The sequence below is a fragment of the Mizuhopecten yessoensis genome, unplaced genomic scaffold (assembly GCF_002113885.1).
Source record: "Mizuhopecten yessoensis strain PY_sf001 unplaced genomic scaffold, ASM211388v2 scaffold10457, whole genome shotgun sequence".
NCBI lineage: Eukaryota > Metazoa > Mollusca > Bivalvia > Pectinida > Pectinidae > Mizuhopecten > Mizuhopecten yessoensis.
Window position 1 is genome coordinate 115,765 of NW_018408556.1, and position 21,167 is coordinate 136,931.

At 35.6% G+C, this 21,167-nt stretch overlaps 1 protein-coding gene across 1 annotated transcript; it reads right to left on the reverse strand.

The window, feature by feature from the left end:
- Window positions 1-1,222: 1,222 nt before the first annotated feature.
- LOC110460702 (gamma-glutamyltranspeptidase 1-like) lies at window positions 1,223-20,587 on the reverse strand. Its single transcript, XM_021513758.1, has 16 exons — window positions 20,399-20,587; window positions 15,826-15,988; window positions 14,643-14,745; window positions 14,097-14,248; window positions 13,227-13,347; window positions 12,557-12,624; window positions 11,674-11,747; window positions 10,919-11,121; window positions 10,506-10,599; window positions 9,699-9,829; window positions 9,219-9,313; window positions 7,089-7,226; window positions 6,627-6,741; window positions 5,836-5,962; window positions 5,501-5,614; window positions 1,223-4,000 (listed from the first exon to the last, which is right to left on the reverse strand). Exons 1-16 carry the CDS (start codon window positions 20,442-20,444, stop codon window positions 3,837-3,839), a joined length of 1,908 nt encoding a protein of 635 aa, XP_021369433.1. The 5' UTR covers window positions 20,445-20,587; the 3' UTR covers window positions 1,223-3,836.
- Window positions 20,588-21,167: the final 580 nt, after the last annotated feature.

A 21,167-nucleotide genomic window follows, 5' to 3' on the forward strand; every position in this document is an offset into this window, starting at 1 on the left:
TGTGAATTTAAGGACGACGTATATACAAAACGCAGCAAATCAATAAATTATTTAAGAACAAATAAATAAAATCAAACAATTCTTCTATAGAGAGGGCCTGTATCGCTGACCTGAATATCTAAGCAGTCATAGCAAAACATTCTCATTCAATATTATATTGCACTACAAATATTTCCCTCGCAAACTTTGTCGGCTCCACCTGTTGAAACTACCAGCCAAATATTATTATAAGATTCTATGTTTTTTGGTTCTTCTTCAGAAGTTAATTGACATATTTTCCCCTGTAACCTTGTAAGAAGGTAAATGTCATTTTCCTTCTCATACTTTGTTAGCTCTATCCCAAACAGCTACCAGCCAAATCTTATGAATCCATTCCATTTGGTTCTTAAGAACAAATCCTTTAAAATGCTGTTGATCTCTGTCCTTTAAGGTAGGTTGATGACATTTTCATATGAAAAAATTTGGTGAGCTCTATCCTAGGAAGCCACCAGCCAAATATTATAATGTTATGCTTTCGGTTATTCAGAAGAAGCCGTTTGATGTTGTTAACATATTTGACACCTGTTACCTTTAAAGAAGGTCAAGGTCATTTTCATTCTCAAACTTGATCTATCTCAGGAAGCCAATACTTTTAGTTCTTCAGAAGGAGTCATTTAAAGAGTTTTTACATATTTGACCACTGTGACCTTGAAAGTATGTTAAGGTCATTTTCATTCTCAAACTTTGTCGGGATCTATCTCAGGAAGCCAACAGCCAAATATAAAGATTCAATACCTTTTAATTCTTCAGAAGAAGTCGTTTTGAAGTGTTTGACATATTTGACCGCTATGACCTTGAAAATACGTCAAGGTAATTTTCAAAATATGTTGGGCTCCATCCCAGGAAGCCATCAGCTAAAAATGAAGATTTTATGCCTTGTAGTTCATCAGAAGTTGTTTGAGTTGACATATTTGACCGCTGTGACCTTGAAAGTATGTCAAGGTCATTTTGGCGACATCTATCGTGATTATACTGTCGCAAATACCCGTTTTACTGGCTCCACTCTGTGTAGCCAGGAGAACTCAATTTGTGACAGTATAATCATGATATACCGCAGCAAATTTTAAATACAGTAGGGTTATCCCCTAATTCTATTAGGAAGCGGTCATCTTGAATAAAGAAAAAGCACAACAAAATAGCCTTAAGTTGAGTAAACATAACAAATATCAGAAAATAAGAGGACATCATCATTTATTGTCACAGCTAAAGATACAAGATTGTATACCAATGGAATCAACAACAATAAGTTAAAATATCAACATTCCAAAAAATTATTGTCATTTCTTGCTCAACATGGAATGTTAAATGGAATGATATCAAATATAAATTAAGTATTAAAAAAAATCGTTTTCTTCAAAGAATGAAACTGAGATCAACACAGAGAAAAACAAATTATTAGTATACATGTAATTGTTACAATGAGATTCATTATTAAAACTATGTGTGTTTATCCATGCTAGAGTTGCCATTAAATGCTATCTCCCTTTCTGGGCCAGTTGGTTTCTATTCCTAACCTGTACCATATACTTCATTTATATAAAAATATTTACATTTCCACTGCACAGAGCTTAGATGTTTCTGCTTGGCCCAATGTATGTTATTTTCGTGTATGCCATTGTGACATCGCTATGCTTATGACTCATAACTGTAACGTTGGAGATTGCACTGCTCCACTGTCAACTGGTGGCTGTTCTCTGTATGGATTTCCCCTGACGTTGAAACATGTTCAGACTAATATTATATCTTCATTTCTGCGTGAACTGTAAGTTGATCAACATAAAATGTAAATATAAGGATTGGTTGTCATATTTTTGACATGCATTGGTGGGTAACATACATTAGCTATATGTAGGTAAGCCAATTTATGTTACACACCAATGCATGTCAAAAATATGACAACCAATCCTTAATCGAATATACTACATGCAGGCCTAAGGATGTTTCTAACCAAATAACATATCAAAACAAGGTTAATGCTATCGGTTCATATTTATTAATTTCAATTAACACAAGATCTGATTTTATGACACTAAGTAGATTAAATGTTTTAATTTGTGAACAGTATATCACAGTCTTCACATTTCATCTCTGTCAATATTGCTTTCTCAGGTCAATATAACCACGTATTCACCTCAACAAGTCTGTAATTGATAAACTGCCAGACAATACCTATGAAGCCATTATTGTGACGTTACGAAACGTTTTACACCAATCTCTTATTAAACAACACATTAAAGTGTGAACACAACTTTTATCATATACACAACCATGACAATAACTACCGCGAATTCACTTATTGTCGTACTCTTCATCCATGAATTCATAGGTCCACGAAATAATTGCAAGTTTGATATAAAGCAATATTCCCTTTGAGTGGGTACTCGTAATCCACAAATTCATATACCAAGAAATTTGGTCTGCACAAAGGTATCTGAATTCACAGTATCCTAAAAAATGTCTGTAAAATATGAATACTTAAAATTCCATACAATAATATTCGCATAATTCCAAACTTAACTAGGGAGACCTAAACACAATAACGAGCCATCAAAGTCGGTTGGTCTATTTCTCCCATTAAATTCATATTTAATTTTTTTGAAAACGATATCCGCTCTTAAAAACACATGATTCTTCTTTCTGATTATAGAAACACATTAATACTGTAACAACCAGGAAACATGACATCACAAGGAAATATAATGGACTGGACAATAAAATCATGTCCCAGATTTTACCCAAATATTGGTAACATGAAATGTTGACCATCTCCATACAATGCATGTTTTCGTGGTTTATATAGATCTTCAGGACCAAATTCATGAGCTTTTTAATGAGAAATAGCAAGAGAATGTTCAAGGTCCAAATGTTTTTGAAAAGGTTCAGGATTTTCTTTTTCAGTGACATACCAGTACATGTCAGATATCCTGCAGACCAATCAGCGAGTTTTACAATGATGTGGAGGGAATAGAGGTTAAAATAAGGGAGAGCGCGGATGATGTTACATCATGTACAAGATAAAGTGACAACAAATTTCCTATGGATTTACTTTTGAATATAGATATATATTAACATAAACTTTTAATAAGTCTGTCATTACCAAATTTCTAAACAGAACTACACAGAAAATAACGTTTATTGCTCATCTTCAGTATATATAATCCATTTTTTTCAAGGAAATTTGAGCAAATTCCAGCACTTTTTCTTGATACATACATTTTCCAGTATTTTACAAGCACTGACCTTAATTCCAGAACTTTTCATGGCAATTAGGAACTGTACTAATGCTTCAGGAGTGGAGAAACATATAGCTGTTATGGGAGAAATAAATTTCTTTTACCTGGCCATAAAATTTACGTAATATCAAGTATGAGATATTTGACAATATTACAACATAACTTAGTATTATGGACAGTAAACACAGGAATTTGCCCACTGAGGATTTTTTCAATACATTTTATTTTACTAAACAGGGTTGAAATATGAACATAAAAAAATTACAACCTAAAATTGTTTAGGAGCCAAATGTAAAAATTGACCCTGTCACTATACCATGTTGATATCACATGTTGGATAAATAAGTCAGAAGCTTTAGAGAAAAAATTAAGACTGTAGAATTTGTCAATCAAAAGCTTTTGTAGGGAATTTCACATCAATTTTTCTTTTTTCATTACTAAGCCAAACTAAAAGAGCTTTGCATAACAATGTTTACATTACAATATTTATATCTATATTTATAAATATCTTAAGTATTGCACTAACAAACAAGTAGATATAACGTTTGTGATATCAGATAGGTATTACTCCAGTGTTGCTGCCCGGCCCCACTTCCTCGGGTCGGACACAGCTTGTAGGGTGTTGTTGACCTTTGACACAGCTTGTACAATATTGATCCCTTCCACGGTGGCCACCATCGTGTGCCCTAGATCTGTCAGACCTTTAACTATACTGTCTTTAAAGCCAGCTGTGAACACAATAAATACAGAACTGTCAACATTAAAGTAAAAACTGTTAGTACAGATGTTTTATAAACAAACCCCAGGGACATCAGAAATTAGTCTACACCAATGGAGTTTACCAATAAAACAAGCTGCTTTATTATGCTCCTGATAATGGACGTTATCTTTTCCCAGACATTATTATATATAATGATGTCTTGGACATATTAACTATAGTAGATGTTGTTATACCTAGTTTGTTGTTGATTGGGGCTAGGCAAGGCACAACATTTTGTATCTTAGATATCCTAGTTGTCAGCATTTTGTATCTTAGGTATATTTGGAAAAATTAACAAGAAAACTGACAGGTCAGCAAGGGCTTCATGGTCTATTTTTCATAAAAGAATTAGTAACAGTGACCTAGACCCTGGAAACTTGTATGATACATGTTAAATATCTACATATTGTATCACCATAAACTTGTATGATACATGTTAAATATCTACATATTGTATCACCATAAACTTGTATGATACATGTTAAATATCTACATATTGTATCACCATAAACTTGTATGATACATGTGAAATATCTACATATCATATTGTATCACCATAAACTTGTATGATGCATGTTAAATATCTACATATCATATTGTATCACCATAAACTTGTATGATACATGTTAAATATCTACATATCATATTGTATCACCATAAACTTGAATGATACATGTTAAATATCTACATGTCATATTGTATCACCATGTAAAATTTAAAATGATTGGAATTTTGGATTCCGAGCTAATCTCTGGAAACGGAGATGTGGACAGACAGACAGACAGAGAGGCAAGACAGACAGACAGACAGACAATGTGATAACTATAGAGCATCCGCATCTCTGACACAGGGCCGTAATAAACCTGATATTCTTTAAAAGACAAGTTGCCCCAAAAGTCCCAACTTTCGGACACACTTCAGTATCAATACAAAATTGCAAATGTTTATAAATCTATTTGTAGCTGGTTATGAAATGTTATTTAAAGCATCTGATATACCCCTATACTAAGAGGTATTTATATACAAAATGACAACAGTATGAGAGTCGACAGAGTATATAAGATAGTTAAGTATGAGAACGAAGGGCAATAACTCTCATAGATTGGCATGAAACCGGAATTTAGTATGCAATTGTCCACCATTTATAAATGTGGTACATGTACTCAAATACCAATTTTGACAATTTTATGTTAAAAGGATATGTCAGATATATACCGGACAGAGTAATACAAGAACAAACAAACAGAGTAGCATTCATGATGTAAATCTATAGTCCCCCCCCCCCCCCCCCCCAGCAGTATACAGACTGATGCTTCAGAAATCGGAGGGTATTTTCAGCATGTGATTCACTCTACCAAAACCGTACTTGAAAAGATAGCTTGCTTGATTACTAAAGCTATTTCCCACAATTGTATCAAAAGAAAAAAAAGTTAAATCTTTTAAAATTTGTACATGACATGTCACTTACGTTCATACTCTGTGTCACGTGATATGGCATCGTAATGGATCCTGGGCTCTAGAATTGCCTTTGTCAGGTTTGTCTCTCCAAACGACACCACATTTAGGAGGGTTTCTACCACACCTACAGAAAAAAATACCAACAATATAATGGAGCCATTCAAAAACTAGAAATAGTTCAAGGTGCCATATCTGTACAATACAAATGAAACCTTCATTTATTGTAGGAGGAGAGGAAATGTAAGTGATCCTAAAACATTCATGTGACAATGTCTGGATGGTTGTGTGAACGTTTCACCTCTAACAGTGATCTTGAAACAAAAACATTAATCAACCTAGTCCTACCTGAGATGATGCGGGACCCATTGGCGGCCCCTACCACCATGCGAAGAGCACATGGCCGATCTTCATTGAGTAGCATGGTGGGTGCCATGTTGGATAGCGGGCGCTTCCCAGGCCCTATAGCATTCAGCTGGAAAAAAACACATTTAATTGCATTTCAGTGTTACTCAAAATTTCAGTTTGGATTCATTTTCATATTAACTGATGTTTAATTTGAAGAATGGAATGTCTGAGGAATATTGATTCAAAGATAAAACATGAGACAAAATAGCATTAATCAATATTTTATTTTATATTTTTTGTTTTTAATTATCTGATTTCTGTGACCTGGAGATTCTTCCACCATAGGCTCTAGAGAAGATGTCATATGCCTTTTTTTTAACACATTAGACCTTTATGACCTCGCAAGTGAGTCATTATTATCATATTACAATATCTTTAAACCCTTAACTCAGACCACTGCTTGATCTTGACCCTAGCCATTAACCAATGTTTTGTGTCTGTGTGACCACTGCTTGACCTTGACCCTAGCCATTACCCAAGGTTTTGTGTCTGTGTGACCACTGCTTGACCTTGACCCTAGCTATTAACCAAGGTTTTGTGGCTGTGACCACTGCTTGACCTTGACCCTAACCATTAACCAAGGATTTGTGGCTGTGACCACTGCTTGACCTTGACCCTAGCCATTAACCAAGGTTTTGTGTCTGTGTGACCACTGCTTGACCTTGACCCTAACCATTAACCAAGGTTTTGTGGCTGTGACCACTGCTTGACCTTGACAGTATTACCGGTACCTGGTTTGATGGCTGACTGGAGCCCGGTGTTGGTATGAAGAAGTCTGCCATTTGATCATTGAGGAGGATACCAGTGGATGTCATCACCCGTGATCCGAACCACATGTTTACTGTACTGTTGACAAAAGTGGAAAACATTAACTTATGAAAATCACATTTCAAACTTACTACTTGTTTTATTCATTGTATCGAATAAGATGTTTTGGTGATTAACTGTATGTATTGTGATATGAAGATCTTTTTTTTAATTTTAATTTTTACACAATAAGATGTTTTTGATTTTGTAGGATATACAATTCTCATTACTTTATTTCATTGTATTTATTATGACACAGAGAACTTGCTATTTATTATATGCAGTTGGAAAATTACATTTACTGTAAGTTACAGGACATAGCAGAGCATCTGGTTATGTATATTCTTTGACAGAGTACTGTATGTCGTGGTGCTGACTGAACTTACGTCGTCACGGAGACCATGAGTTCCTGTGCGTCAATGATGGAGATGTGTGAAGTGCCTTTGTCCAGCTTATTGAACTGTCCTGTTTCGTCCATTGTTACATTGGAAATGAGACTACGTATCTTTTTGGCTTCGGCTTTGCTGTATAAGTTTGAAAATACGTAAAAGATTACAAACCAACAAAGATGCCTGTGAATACAGTCACAATTAAATTTGTTTACTGTATAGCTGGTTATTAACATCGGCTAAAAAAAATCGCAATTTTTTAACAAAAAATTGAAAATTTATTTGCATGGATTATAATTTTGTGATCAAGACAATTGCAACCTTAAAAGTAATCTTAAGTAAAGCTATAGGCAAAATATCAGTACTAAGAACTAGGAATCATTCAAAAGAACCTATTAAAAGATGTTAAAACATTTGAACCCTGTGACCTTGAAAGTGGGTCAAGGTCATTCAAATGAACAAGCTTGATAGTCCTTCATCTAAGCATGCTACTGGCCAAATATCAACATCCTGGGCCTCATGATTATTCAGAAGAAGTCGTTTGAAAATTTCAAACAAATTTGACCTATGTGACCTTGAATATAAGTCAAGGTCATTCATTTGAACAAAATTGGTAGCCCTTCATCCTAGCATGCTACTGGCCACATATATCATCATCCTGGGCATTTTGGTCATTCAGAAGAAGTCGTTTAAAGGTATGTTTTAGACAATTGTCCCCTGTGACCTTGAATATAATTCAAGGTCATTATGTAGAAAAAAACTTGGTAGCTCTTCATCCTAGTATGCTACTAGCCAAATATCATCACCCTAGGCATTTTGGTTATTATTCAGAAGAGGTTGTTTAAAGATTTTAACATATTTGACCCCTGTGACCTTGTATATGTGTGAAGGCCATTTATATGAACAAGCGTAGTAGCCCTTCATCCCATCATGCTACTGACCAAATATTACTATCCTGGTCATTTTGGTTATTGAGAAGAAGATGTTTAAAGGTTTTTTAAGTCAATTGACCCCTGTGACCTTGAATATGAGTGAAGGTCATTCATTTGAACAAACTTGGTAGCCCTTCTCTCAGAATGCCACTGGCCAAATATCACCACCCTTGGCATTTTGGTTGTTCAGAAGAGTTTTTTTCAATTTTTTAACATACTTGACCCCTGTGACCTTGAATATAGGTGAAGGTCATTCATTTGAACAATCTTGGTAGCCCTTCATCCCAGTTTGCTTCTGGCCAAATATGATCACCCTTTGCCTTTTGGTTATTAAGGAGAAGTTGTTTAAAGTAAAATATTGACGCCAGACGACGAACAGACGATGGACGCCACGCCACGGCATAAGCTCACTTGGCCCTTTGGGCTAGGTGAGCCAAAAGTCACATGTGTTTCAACTATCATCCTCAGAAAAATAAGGTAGGTAGGATTTTATTTTTATTTTTGAAAACGTTTTTACTGTGGTTATAAAGAGTAGGAGTTCTGACTTTTACAGTGGATATCACTAAATGCCCCAACAAAGTTTAGATAGGCACAAAAATCTAGGGTAGTTAGATGTGTGATGTTATATATTTTCCAACATCTTGTATTGCTCTTTATGTATATGAACTGTTAAAACCACAAACTCACTATTTTATGACAACATATCAGGGATGAAGTTTATAATCGCAGCTCATTTTTATGCTTGAAAAAGCGAGATTCCTCTTTATGACCAGGGAAACAGTTGCTATTAGCTATGATGTCACAATTGAACGATGATGTGGCAAAGCATTGTTGCTTGATATCGTAATCAATATTCAGGGTGTAACCCTTTATTGGAAAACCGAAAATGTGTACCAACTGTTAGAAAGTTACCTAATGAATCATGAGTGACCAAATAAGTCACACCATGGCCACTATCTTTTATCATGATCCAAATGATTTGACCAGAGTTTTGTTTATAAAGTAAGGTCGGACCTAGTAGTCTGATGCTGTTTTCAGGCGAACCTTGACAAAGCCTTCATAAACATTTGCAGGTCCGCCAGGATTTATATCAGAAAAATGTTACATTAAAAAAAAGACAAACTGGTTGTTCCACATAAACGAACAGGCCATCTGTCTTCCCTGGCCATCTGTCTTCCCTGGCCATCTGTCTTACCTGGCCAACATCTCTGTGGTGTTCTTCACCTGGCCTGTGCTGTCCTTGTCTGGATCACCCAACTGTTGTTGCTTTTCAAACGCAAACTTTAATGTCTGAAGATAAAACATTATTAAGGTTATTAACGATGCAAAATGTAACGTCATGCATTCTGTAATAACTATAACATCTTTAACCTTGACCGATGGACACGAAAATATAAGCTAAATTTGTTGAGGGGTTTATGAGTAATCTTCAACTTGTATACTAGCTTTTTACTACTTAAAGGCAGACACCAAAGTCTAGTCAATTGCAAAACGTGATGAGACCATGTTATGGTGTAAATGCAAACTGAATCTGTAGAGAGGTTTATGAGAAATCATCAAACTACAAGCTTTTTACTACTGAGGGAAGGTCATTTTACATGGACATGATGACAAAAGAACCTTGCTCCACTAAGTGCAGGGTGAAAATAAAGTGATACTATTTACTATACTGTACCTCAACGATTCTGTGGAAGGCTTGCACTGAATTCTTATCTGCCTTTGTAAGTTTGAACCCTTCCAAAACATTCATGATGAAGAGCAGAACAGATCCTGAGGCTGGGGCAGGAGTAGACAATATCGTATGACCTGCAAACATATTTGTCAACTTTATATTTCACCAGAACAAGATTCAAGGTGAAAAATTAAAAGTTCAAGGTCATTTAATTTTCTGAAATATCAAGGTGTCAGGGTTCAAACGATTTAAATTGCCTTTAAATTATCAGGGTTGTTTAATTTCATATATGAAGTTTTAGCTGTAAAGGCAGAGTTTGAAAAATACACTAAACCAGACCTACATATCTTCATAATAAATATTGATAATTTTCTCCAGCCCCCTCCCCCAAAAAACCCTACTAGCTACAGGTTTCAGTTCAGTTGCTGTTACACACTAGTTGCTGTGATTGGCCATCACAGTTTTTTCGAATTAATCACCTTAGTTCTCTTTAAATGTTAGAGGGATCAAAGTATTAAAAAGTTCATCCATTTGTTCTAGCACAATTTTGAATCTTAACCACACAATTATTCTGATCATGTATTCAAATATTCAGCTGATAAAGAAGAGAAACAGATGTCGATTTTCTCAATATGATTATATGTGTTTGTTAATAAACCTGACAAAATATAATATGTTATCAAAGTTGGGAAAAACTAAGCTTTACACTCATTCAAAATTTAGATGTTTTGCAAAATTAATGGTATGCAATTTGAAACCTTAAATATTGATTACAACAATTAACAAAGGGATGTCTCAAAACAAACTTACCATTGTAGGTAGTTTTAACAGCTTCCCTGATGACTACATCATAATTTTTGAGATCTTCCCTCGTCATGATTCCAGGAGGAGTAGCATTGGACACCTGTCAGTTCATACATACATATAATTGTTTAACTTTTACCCATAATTTCATCACCTTTCGTAAGACTTAAGACTTACTAATCATCCCCACTACCCAATAAAAGGTATGAAAGGTATAATTCAATAAAAAAGAATAACTCCAACAAATAAAGTTTCATTCTGATCAGGAATTGTGTAAGGTAAATGCTTCTTAATGCGATATACGAAGAAATATTGAAGAAATCACTGAAGTGTAAAATGCAAGTCAAATTTAGCCTCTACAGCATGCGTTTAGTGATGCATGAACTCTAATGAATATGAAAACCCTAAAGAAACCATACCGCATCAATAATTGACTGGGAGAGCTGTCCATCGTAAAAGGCATCTGCACCATGCTCTGCAATGATGTCCAGTGTGTTAGCTAACTGTGGACGAGAGATGAGCGTTCCCTGTTTTACAAAGTCCCTGTTCTCGTCCAAATAAATCTCGCCCAACATTCCAGTAAATTCAGACTCCTTCACTTTTCCTTCGGTGAATACTTTAGCTGTAAATAATAGGAAGTTCAATGAAAACCATAGTTGTTTGTTTTTGGGAGAACTGATTACACCCATTAAATTTTTGTGATCATTTTTCTATTAGAAAAAGCTAGGTTACCAGGGTTGATCCTTTGAAAGAAGTTATATAACTTATTAATAATAATATTGATAATTCAAGGTTCTTATATACCCCTTTATCACAATCTAGTTCATAGGTCGTCTCAAAGCGCTTTACAAATTATTATCGGTGGTTATTGGGCCTTTGCAACCAGCCAATATCTTTCTCAACTCGATCCCTGGGGAGCATACAGCTGGTGCTGCCATTTCATCGCTCATAGATAGCATTCAACAATTCCAACCACAGACTCATTTACAGCTGAGCAGACTGGAACAAGCCGTGAGTAAAGTATCTTGCTCAAGGATACAACACAGTGCTGTGATGTGACTCGCACCTGCAACCCTAGCCTTTGGTCATGAGCCCAGCGTCCTACCACTAGACTACCATGCATTTAGGATGTACATACAAACTTACACACAGTATATATATGTTATAGACTTACCCATGCTGGGTGTCACTTTGAATCCGTTTCTGGCGAGGTTTGCGGCAGGCTGGACCACATTCTGCCACGATAACCTGACAGCCAGAAAATGTGTTACTGCATAATTTCAGACATCAGCTGATAGTGAGCAAGTCGCCACACATTCATGCATACAATGTTATAAATTATTCTTTGAAGTTAACGTTGACCATTTTGCCTCTTGCAGCCAGAACTTCATTAGAACCTGACTTTAAAATCTCATGTTTACCATGACCTAGGAGTATGCACAGTGATGTACATGTAATACATGCTGAAAATGCAGGAAATTCAAATGTTTTATCATGATTCATAAAATTTGTAGATTATGGCTTCAAATTATTATGTATATTTCGTTGTTAACCAACGTTCTCTGTAAATGATAAATTTGCTTTCATTATGGAGGGTGAAAAGGGTGAAAATTAAACTGCAGCGAACATTTCCCAGTATACTGTATCTGCTTGATAAAGAACAAGAGTACCTTGGGGCGGAACAAAATACGCCCGTCGAATGCCATATAGTGTTACATTGAAATAAGATCTGCATCATTCTAAGAGTGGTTAGCTGATATACTATAAAAAATGTAGGAGAAAATCTTCGGACAAAAAACCGATACTGAAATGAACAAAGGGCAATAACTTTTGCAAAAATTGTCAAATCAAAATTCTTTTACGGGAGACACAACTTCATATCATGATTATGATGTATACCAGGTTTCAAACAGATCAGTCGAAAAATGTAGGAGGAGATTGCCGGACAAACAAAGTTTACGCCGGACAACGCCATACCATAATACTAGTCAAATTTGACGTTCGTATAAAAACAGATAATTTTAGACATGAAATAGCGAATAGATGGAAACACATACTTGCCGTGTTTATTATGGGCTGTTTGCATTCCCTTTAGTTCTCCGGGAACTCCTACAGCCAGTCCACCCTGTAGAATATAACGGACACATCTGGCATCAATTCTGTCAAACTAAGCAATGTTTTCATGATTTAATGTTTCAAAAGGGTCAATTTAAATAAGTCGATCTGAAAATATAATTATTTACATACATGTTATGATTTGTAATGGTCAAAAATAAAGGCAATGTATAAGCTAGCATATAAATACATGTATCAACAATCACCTGAAAATGGCCGTAAGGCTTGACTATGTTAGCTAGCGGTGATCAACTACATTAATTGTGCTGTGCTGTTTTTGTATTTCTACATACTAAAATGATACACAAAGTGTTCCTAAGATTCTAATATTGTTAATAATATTCATAAGTTTGGAAATGTGGTATTTAATTATGTTTCTTTGTACACAAACAATGTACATGTATATTAATATTAAACTATTGCAAACTTTGTGAAACCATGACTGATCATGAGTGACAACATAGTCACTAAGCTTGACAAAGGGACCAGTCAGACTTGAAACATTGCAACACATTTAACACATACATACATTGTGTATAAAGAAATAAATTGATGTTTGTTGTTAAGATTGAACTATATACATATATCTAATTCCTGTTTTTGCCGACGTACCATCAGAGACTGGCCTTTGCCTGGATACATGCCCGGGCTGGCCATGGCTGGGGCCATCTCCCTGAAGTCGATCACTGAGGATACATGTGACTTGTGGTCATGTATAAGCATGAAACCACCACTGAAATATAGAGGTGGTCAATTCAAATGGTTTGTCGTCCTTTAGAAGAAAAAAATTGTACCATACTCAAAGTTGTCTCCCTTGAAACTGTGTTATCCATTAAGGATAGGTTTCCCCCTGATTTTCATTAATTATAGCACTATATACTCTTGTCATACTTTTTAAGGCAGTTCTATAACATGCAAACAGTATGGTGAATTATCATGAACAGTTTTCACAGACTTGGCTCAAGTCAAAACAGTGTATTGTTGAGGCATTTATAGTTACCTTTAAAACCTGTAGTGGTATTTATGGAAATTAAAGAGTTCTTTGATACTGGAAAAATGAACATAACAATTTAATATCTTTCAAATGAAATATTGTCAAAAGTCAGCAGGAATCCTTCATTTATTTATAATAACAAAGCAGTTTTGCATTAAACTTGAATGGTTTCACCATGAAATTTGGACCTTTTTATTGGAGCAAATATATGGTAAAGAGAACAGACTAGAAAATGTCTGTAAGACATAAATGAAATTGAATCGGGACGGACATGGACAACACTATATACCCCCTACATGTTATAGAGGGTTGTACCTTTGTATAAAGTTTGACCAAAAACTGTCAAAGAATGAAGTTGATAATTGTTTACAATGAATCGGGACGGGTGTTGACATTGAATCAGGACGCAACGCGCCCGACATGGGCAACACTATATACCCCCCCCCCCCCCATTTTATGGCAGGGGCATACAAATATCAACAATGTACCCTCCTAATCCAGAACTCTGGGCATCCACCACTCCTACACACAGCATCGTCGTTACCATGGCGTCCACGGCGTTACCTCCGTCTCTGAGGATGTCCCGCCCCATATCTGAGCATAGCGGTACATCTGCGGCAACACCAGCATTGCCTCCCACCTGTAAATCACAATTATATCGTTATGTCATAGCGACAAATACCAGGGGGTATTTATATCTTGCACAAAACTTTAAATCTGGTTTTTAAAAATTCAACATACACTACAGACACATACTACAGTATTCCTTTACAAGAAATCTAGTTTATTTTCAAATTCAGATTGTGTTTTTCCTTGACCAATTGACATTAAATTTGTTAGTTGAATTAATATATAACAAATACCTGGTAAACATGTGCATTATCAATTGTTTTTTATTATTTCTTTTTAGAAATTTAAACACTTATTTTCAAAAAATTACCTAGTGCTTAATAATCAACTACAACGTTTAAAAAAAAAATCCTTCTCCCTTGTGCGTTATTATAGACAGGTTATTAATTACAATGGATCGTTACCTGTGGTTCACCAAACACAATAGACAAGATGAGGGCTATTGTTATTATGATGGCAAACAGGACTGCGGACACAATAATTATCTTCAGGCCTCGCGACTGAGATCTAAAGAAGAAAGGACATAAAGACACAAGTGTACATATCTATAGGATATGATTTCAAATAGGTAGGTACACTTAAATTACACTTTTACTAAACTTAAATTACACTTTTACTATCTAACTTACTTCCGCAGAAAATTCAATAATCATATTCATTAATCCAAACACATGATATAGATGATACATACAGCAACATACATATACCCCCCACGTTGACCTGCATGACCCCCCCCCCCCACCACACACACCCTTGGTTGGTTGGTTGGTTGATGGGTTTATAGACTCCTTTTCACGGGCAGTGCCCGTGTTCTGGCGTCTTGAGGGGGTAAGTCTCCTGCTTACAGGCCCTCGGTGATTCAAAATGACCTTGCCCGTCCAGATCACGCCCTAAGTCCGGTCAGCTCCTTAGATGCGGATAGGCTGTCACAGTTAAATACAGCACGTATACGGGAGCGTGGAACACGTCATTTAAACAGCTTCACTGTCCTCCTATGTCCCCCCCCCCCCCCCCCCCCCCCCCCCCCCCCNATTCAGTAACACTTCCATACACTAATGTGAAAAAATACAAAATACCACAAGTTTCGGTGTCAAAAAAAAGTGATTCTCATAAAAATAAAGTAAAACTTTATTGAAGCTAAGGTTAGTTTTCAATACAGGAGCTGATAGAGCATCTCTAGACTGGACTCAAAAATTAAACAATTGTATAATATGAAATTAAATAAATAAAATAAATAGATATACAACAATTGATATAGCACCCTATCAAGCTTAACATAAGTCCCTGTAATGCGCTGTCCCTGTAATGCGCTTTAAGTTAAAGTTCATTGTTATTAAAATGTATTGATGCCTATCATTTAGATACAGTACATGATTGTTTTTGTTTGTCCCAAAGCCAGTGTCTTTCCTACAGAAATCTTTCAATAGCCTATTCCAATCTTGAATGTGGAAAATATAGCATTATTTTTACTGAAATTAGGTAGATATCCCTCATTTTTGGTCCATTTTGAAAAAAGGCACTTTTGCTAGGTGAAGCAGCTTTTGTTCGGCTGTAAAACTAGGCAAAAACAAATCTATGAGAACTCACATCTCTTTGCCAGAGCTGGAGTGAAGCAGCTGTTTTGCTTTGTGGAGAGGGGAAGACTCATTCTTATGACTGCCTTCACTCGTGAAGCTGTTGCTTGTCTGTAACAAATGGCCTCCTTTTCCAACGGCTCGCTGTGTCTCCCCGATCAAATCATCCTTATCACCTGTAAAACAGTAGAATCATCGTAAATTTGTATTACATACATTTTTTTCATGTATTAGATGATCGGAATACCTTTAATCGTATGACAAGGAAGATTATTCCCAGCAACGAATACTGTTTACCGGCAAACTTTCCCCCTGTCAAACTTTCGCCCTTTACTGGTAGAATCTATTTTTGCCCGTATAAATGTTGCCCTTCAAATGTAATTAATTACTACAAATAGTTCAACTGTGTACTTCTATTCACTTTCATGACGTTTTATCCTTATTGTGGGTGGTGGTGAAAAAGGTGAAATAAAACTGCAGGGAATATTTCTCGGTATCCGGACAAACTTTGGTATCAAAAATGAGTTAATAGCATCTCAACACAAGGAGGTTATTTTTGTCTTAAAATCTTTAAAAAAAAACATCTGAAGCCATAACTCTGTATAAAAAAATATATGTATAGAATACAACACTTTGTCATCCTAACAGGTACAGTACTAACACACACAATCTGTCATCCTAACAGGTACAGCACTAAAACACACAATCTGTCATCCTAACAGGTACAGTACTAACACACACAATCTGTCATCCTAACAGGTATAGTAATAACACACACAATTTGTCATCCTAACAGGTACAGCACTAACACACACAATTTGTCATCCTAACAGGCACAGCACTAACACACACAATTTGTCATCGTAACAGGTACAGTACTAACACACACAACTTGGCATCCTAACAAGTACAGTACTAACACACACAATTTGTCATCCTAACAGGTACAGAAATAACACACACAATTTGTCATCCTAACAGGCACAGCACTAACACACACAATTTGTCATCGTAACAGGTACAGTACTAACACACACAATCTGTCTTCCTAACAGGTACAGTAATAACACACACAATTTGTCATCCTAACAGGTACAGCACTAAAACACACAATTTGTCATCCTAACAGGTACAGTACTAACACACACAATTTGTCATCCTATTTTACTCTGCACAGACAGACATTTAAGTATATTCACTTGTCTCGCCCTAACACTTCTACCATCAACAGTTTTCTTAAACACCTTATATAAATGTATATACACAATGTGTCATACACTTTGAAGTCCAGATAAATTTAGTACTAGGGCACTTGTACAATTTGATTAGAAAAGCTAAGGACAGCATGATCAGTTTGTTATACATTAACGGGCAACAAAGAGATGACCATCGTTCTAATGGCCTAGGGGTTTTCAAGTCCAATAGAAATTAAATTGTTGGTCATTATGACTATAGTAGTGAACAGTATGTTTAAATATTAAAAATAGAACCATTAAATATTTCAAATAGTGGTCATTTATTGCCAAAATGTATGAGAGCACTGCCTGATCTAACAAACAAGGTTTTTCTCCTGGTAAATGTATATGTACTTAATGTGTTATCTGTATGACCCGATACTGCAGATCTCCTGGTAAATGTATGTACTTAATGTGTCATCTGTATGACCCGATACTGACAGAACAGGGGAGGGGGACTACACCATACCTGTAACATATCTGATGCAGTGTGTATACACCCCCTATCAATAGGCGAAACGTCTTGAGTCGAGTGACATAAGAAATATACAATTTCATCACATTGTTGTACAGGTAAAAATACAAATCCCTCACTCAGTCATAGCTTGACAAACAGACCAGTCGGTCTTGAAGCGTTGCGACACGTTTAATACATTCATAGGTGTTTTTTTGTATTTGTTTCTCCTGAAGAAGCCCACTGTTCGGGCGAAACCGGTAGACATACCCAATAAATAAGATTCAACTTATCCTGAGCTTGTTGCGATTGACTCCTATGCTTATTTTCCTATTCTTCAATCGCCCTGCATACTGGTTGGTATCCAGGCAAGGGATAACGGAACCTACCGAACCTGAACTACAATAACGGCGTTGGCTCTACTCCTGGATCGATGTTTTATTTTCAGATTTTTTTTATACAATGCAAAGTACATTTGTAATAGCTGAAAATCTCACACACACTAATATCACTTCCACTTTCACACAAACAATTATTGATTGTCATTTTAATACATTTTTCTAATGTTTACACTTACATTGCATTTGTATAAGGAAAGCAGAAAAGTAATACATACATAGTTTGTGTAGGAAGTAAAACTTTGATATGTACCCAAGTTCTCCCAAATGAATCAGCACGTCCGTTCCACCCAATAGTTATGAGTGTTAATTCATTAATTTATGATATCAGTAGTTATATTTATTGGCGGATGATTTAATTTCCATTGACACAGTGATAACTCTATGTGTATAGTAAACCTGTTACAGGACACCTATAAATATATATCATTATATCTGTCAGACCACCAAATGAGTGAATATCAGAAAGAAGCAAGGACATTTTTTTTGTTTTTTTTTCTGGCAAATGCATAAGGAGGGTTCACAGTTATTTGGTTGAAGGACTTCAGAGTTAGAGCTATAGAGCTTTCAAAAGTCAAGTCCAACGATAGTAGTTGTTTAAGGCATAGTTTTCTCTGTTGTTGGTCATTTAGATGTATACCTGTGGCTGCAAAATTAACTCATTCACCCCTGAAGACACATTTGAACTCTTCCAATTCAAAGGTTGGAATCACAGGGGCATGGATCGCTTTACTTGTAATATTAAAAAATAGGGGTCTCCTATACTAATAAATACATTACTAGTATAGGAGATCCCTATTTTTTGATATTACAAGTAAAGCGATCCATGCCCATATGGTTGGAATAGTTCAATATGATATTTCAGGGGTGAATGAGTTAAAGCCATCTTTGATAAATTTACTTGTGCTCAACTAGAGTTATCACCTGTAAACCTGAAATCAATGAAATTGTAGACCAAACAAGTGATTTGCTGAAATAAAGATTTTTGTATAATTACACAATTTGGTTTAAACAATATTTTATTTACAAATATGCTGTACATAATATAAAATGTTACATAATGTAATATTAGGGATCTGGCAACAAGAGCAGGCTCTTATATTAAGCCATCTCACAATTACACAATTTGGGATCAAGTTGTTCCGGCCTCTCCCGGTCCAGCCCCCTAGTAGTTCCGGCCCCTTAGTCGTTCCGGCCTCTATATAGTCGTGTTTTCCTTTACATATCAACATTGAAATATGTTTTATGATTGGATCGAATGTTTACATAGATATGGATGTAACAGTTTTACATTTTGCACCGTGTTTATTGTACAAGTGTACAGGTTGTCGCCCTTAGTCCGTTACATACATCGATCAAAAGATGAGAAAAACATGATACATTATATTCATTATGTAATATTTAATGCAATCAACAATAACAACATATATTTAATAAATAGCAAATAATAGATTATGACATATGTTCACATATTATTACACATTTGCATCTTCACACTTGGAAGATCGACATAGATCGATTTCAACAAGATGTGATGACAAAAAAAAATCAACATCTTGTTTTAGACAACATGTAAAATGAAAAGACAACAAATGTAGAAAAAAAAAACATGAATTATCCATTATATAAATAAATTGAACTTAAAATTTAATTCCAAATAAACATAATAATATATAATAAATGAAGCCGGAATGACTAAGTATACGGGGCCGGACCGGGAAGGGGCCGGAACCACTAGGGCCGGAACGACTCGGGGGCCGGAACGACTTGTATTCCACAATTTTAGTTGGTTTTTGTAAAAATCAATTTTTGAATTATATTCCTTTGAAAATGTATTCATGATCATTATTAGTATAAAACCATAGACTGTGTCTATTCATTATGGTGCATGTTTTTCTGAAGATGAGCATCCCAAAGATGCAAGTGTGCTTTCAGAAGATATTTCTGTTAAATGGTTAATATTCATGTAAAATAACTATCAGATACAGAGGATAACAGTATCCTAGTACCAAATATTGCACCAATAAAAATCAGAGGGAATTTGATTATTAGATAAAATTCTTTTGTTTCTCCAACTCGCCTGTACATGACGTTTGTCCATCAATTGTTTAATCTGCACGAGGAAACTGTTATTACCTTTGGCTTATATGTTGGTATATACGGTAGTCATATTGATTGTAGATAACCCAACGTTAACCACCGGGAGTCTGTACCAGTAGCAGAAGCTTCACTTGTAGTCTAGTGATATATAATCGCACCCACTAGATATCGCACCCCCTTATACTAATAAATCCCCGAGCACCTGTGGTATAGATTGTACTATTCTTTGTAGTTTATAATTAGATGTTTCACAATTATACAGAGTGCGTCGTGGCTGCATGTGCATGTTCATATGGATGCTCCACTGCGTCTGTATAACCGGTCATATCCTAATGACTGTATATATATATATACTGCTGTACTGTAGACTAGTAATCTGTAATGCATAACATTACCTACCCTCTACAGTGAACGCTCCGCCATCAAAACCATCGTCTTCTGCCATGCTTCTTGACGAATTATGAATATACTTAAATACAATACTAGTAGTACAAACAATGAATTATGCAGATATGTTGTGGTGTTGTCTTCACAGGAGTCAAATCAACAGCCTTACAGGTGCTCGTTGTCAATTCAGACGTTTAACCGGAAGTTGTGATTATTGAAAACATTCTAAACGACAAAATGAATTAACTGTTAATCCGGAATTCATAGTATATCTGGAATATTATCTGCAAATGAAATAGCATGTTTTGTAAAAAATACGTTATGAATAAGCTACACAAGATACTGGAGTTTTTATTCAGCATTGTAATCTAGATCTGTATGACCCGATACTGACAGAACAGGGGAGGGACACAACACCATACCTGTAACATATCCTTAGAGCAAAACAACATCAGCTAAGTCGAGTTACAATCATCCAATGCAATGCAGAATCAGGGATGTGTAGTGGAGAATGCATTATAGAAACAAGATAAAACCAATAGGCTTACAACTAAATTTTATTCAAGATAAGAATATTATAAATAGAGACAAATGTGGAACAAGTATAAATGCCAATATCACGGGGGTACTTCGCTTACGTCAGAGTACGTAATAGGCCTACTCACTGTTTGGATTACGTCGGAGCAAAAAGTTAGTTTTGCGCCAGATACGGCTTAACGGCAGAGAAAAAAATATTGAAAAATGCTTGCCCTGACAACTTCTGCAAAACTACTGGGCCAAT

Bases quoted from the DNA above. Each gene is read 5' to 3' on its own strand.
- LOC110460702 (XM_021513758.1), bottom strand. From the start codon at position 20,444: ATGGCAGAAGACGATGGTTTTGATGGCGGAGCGTTCACTGTAGAGG. The intron at 12,625-13,226 runs GTACGTCGGCAA...TATATTCTACAG, and splicing joins GCAAAGGCCAGTCTCTGATG to GGTGGACTGGCTGTAGGAGT. The intron at 6,742-7,088 runs GTAAGTTCAGTC...TTTTGTCAACAG, and splicing joins CTCATGGTCTCCGTGACGAC to TACAGTAAACATGTGGTTCG.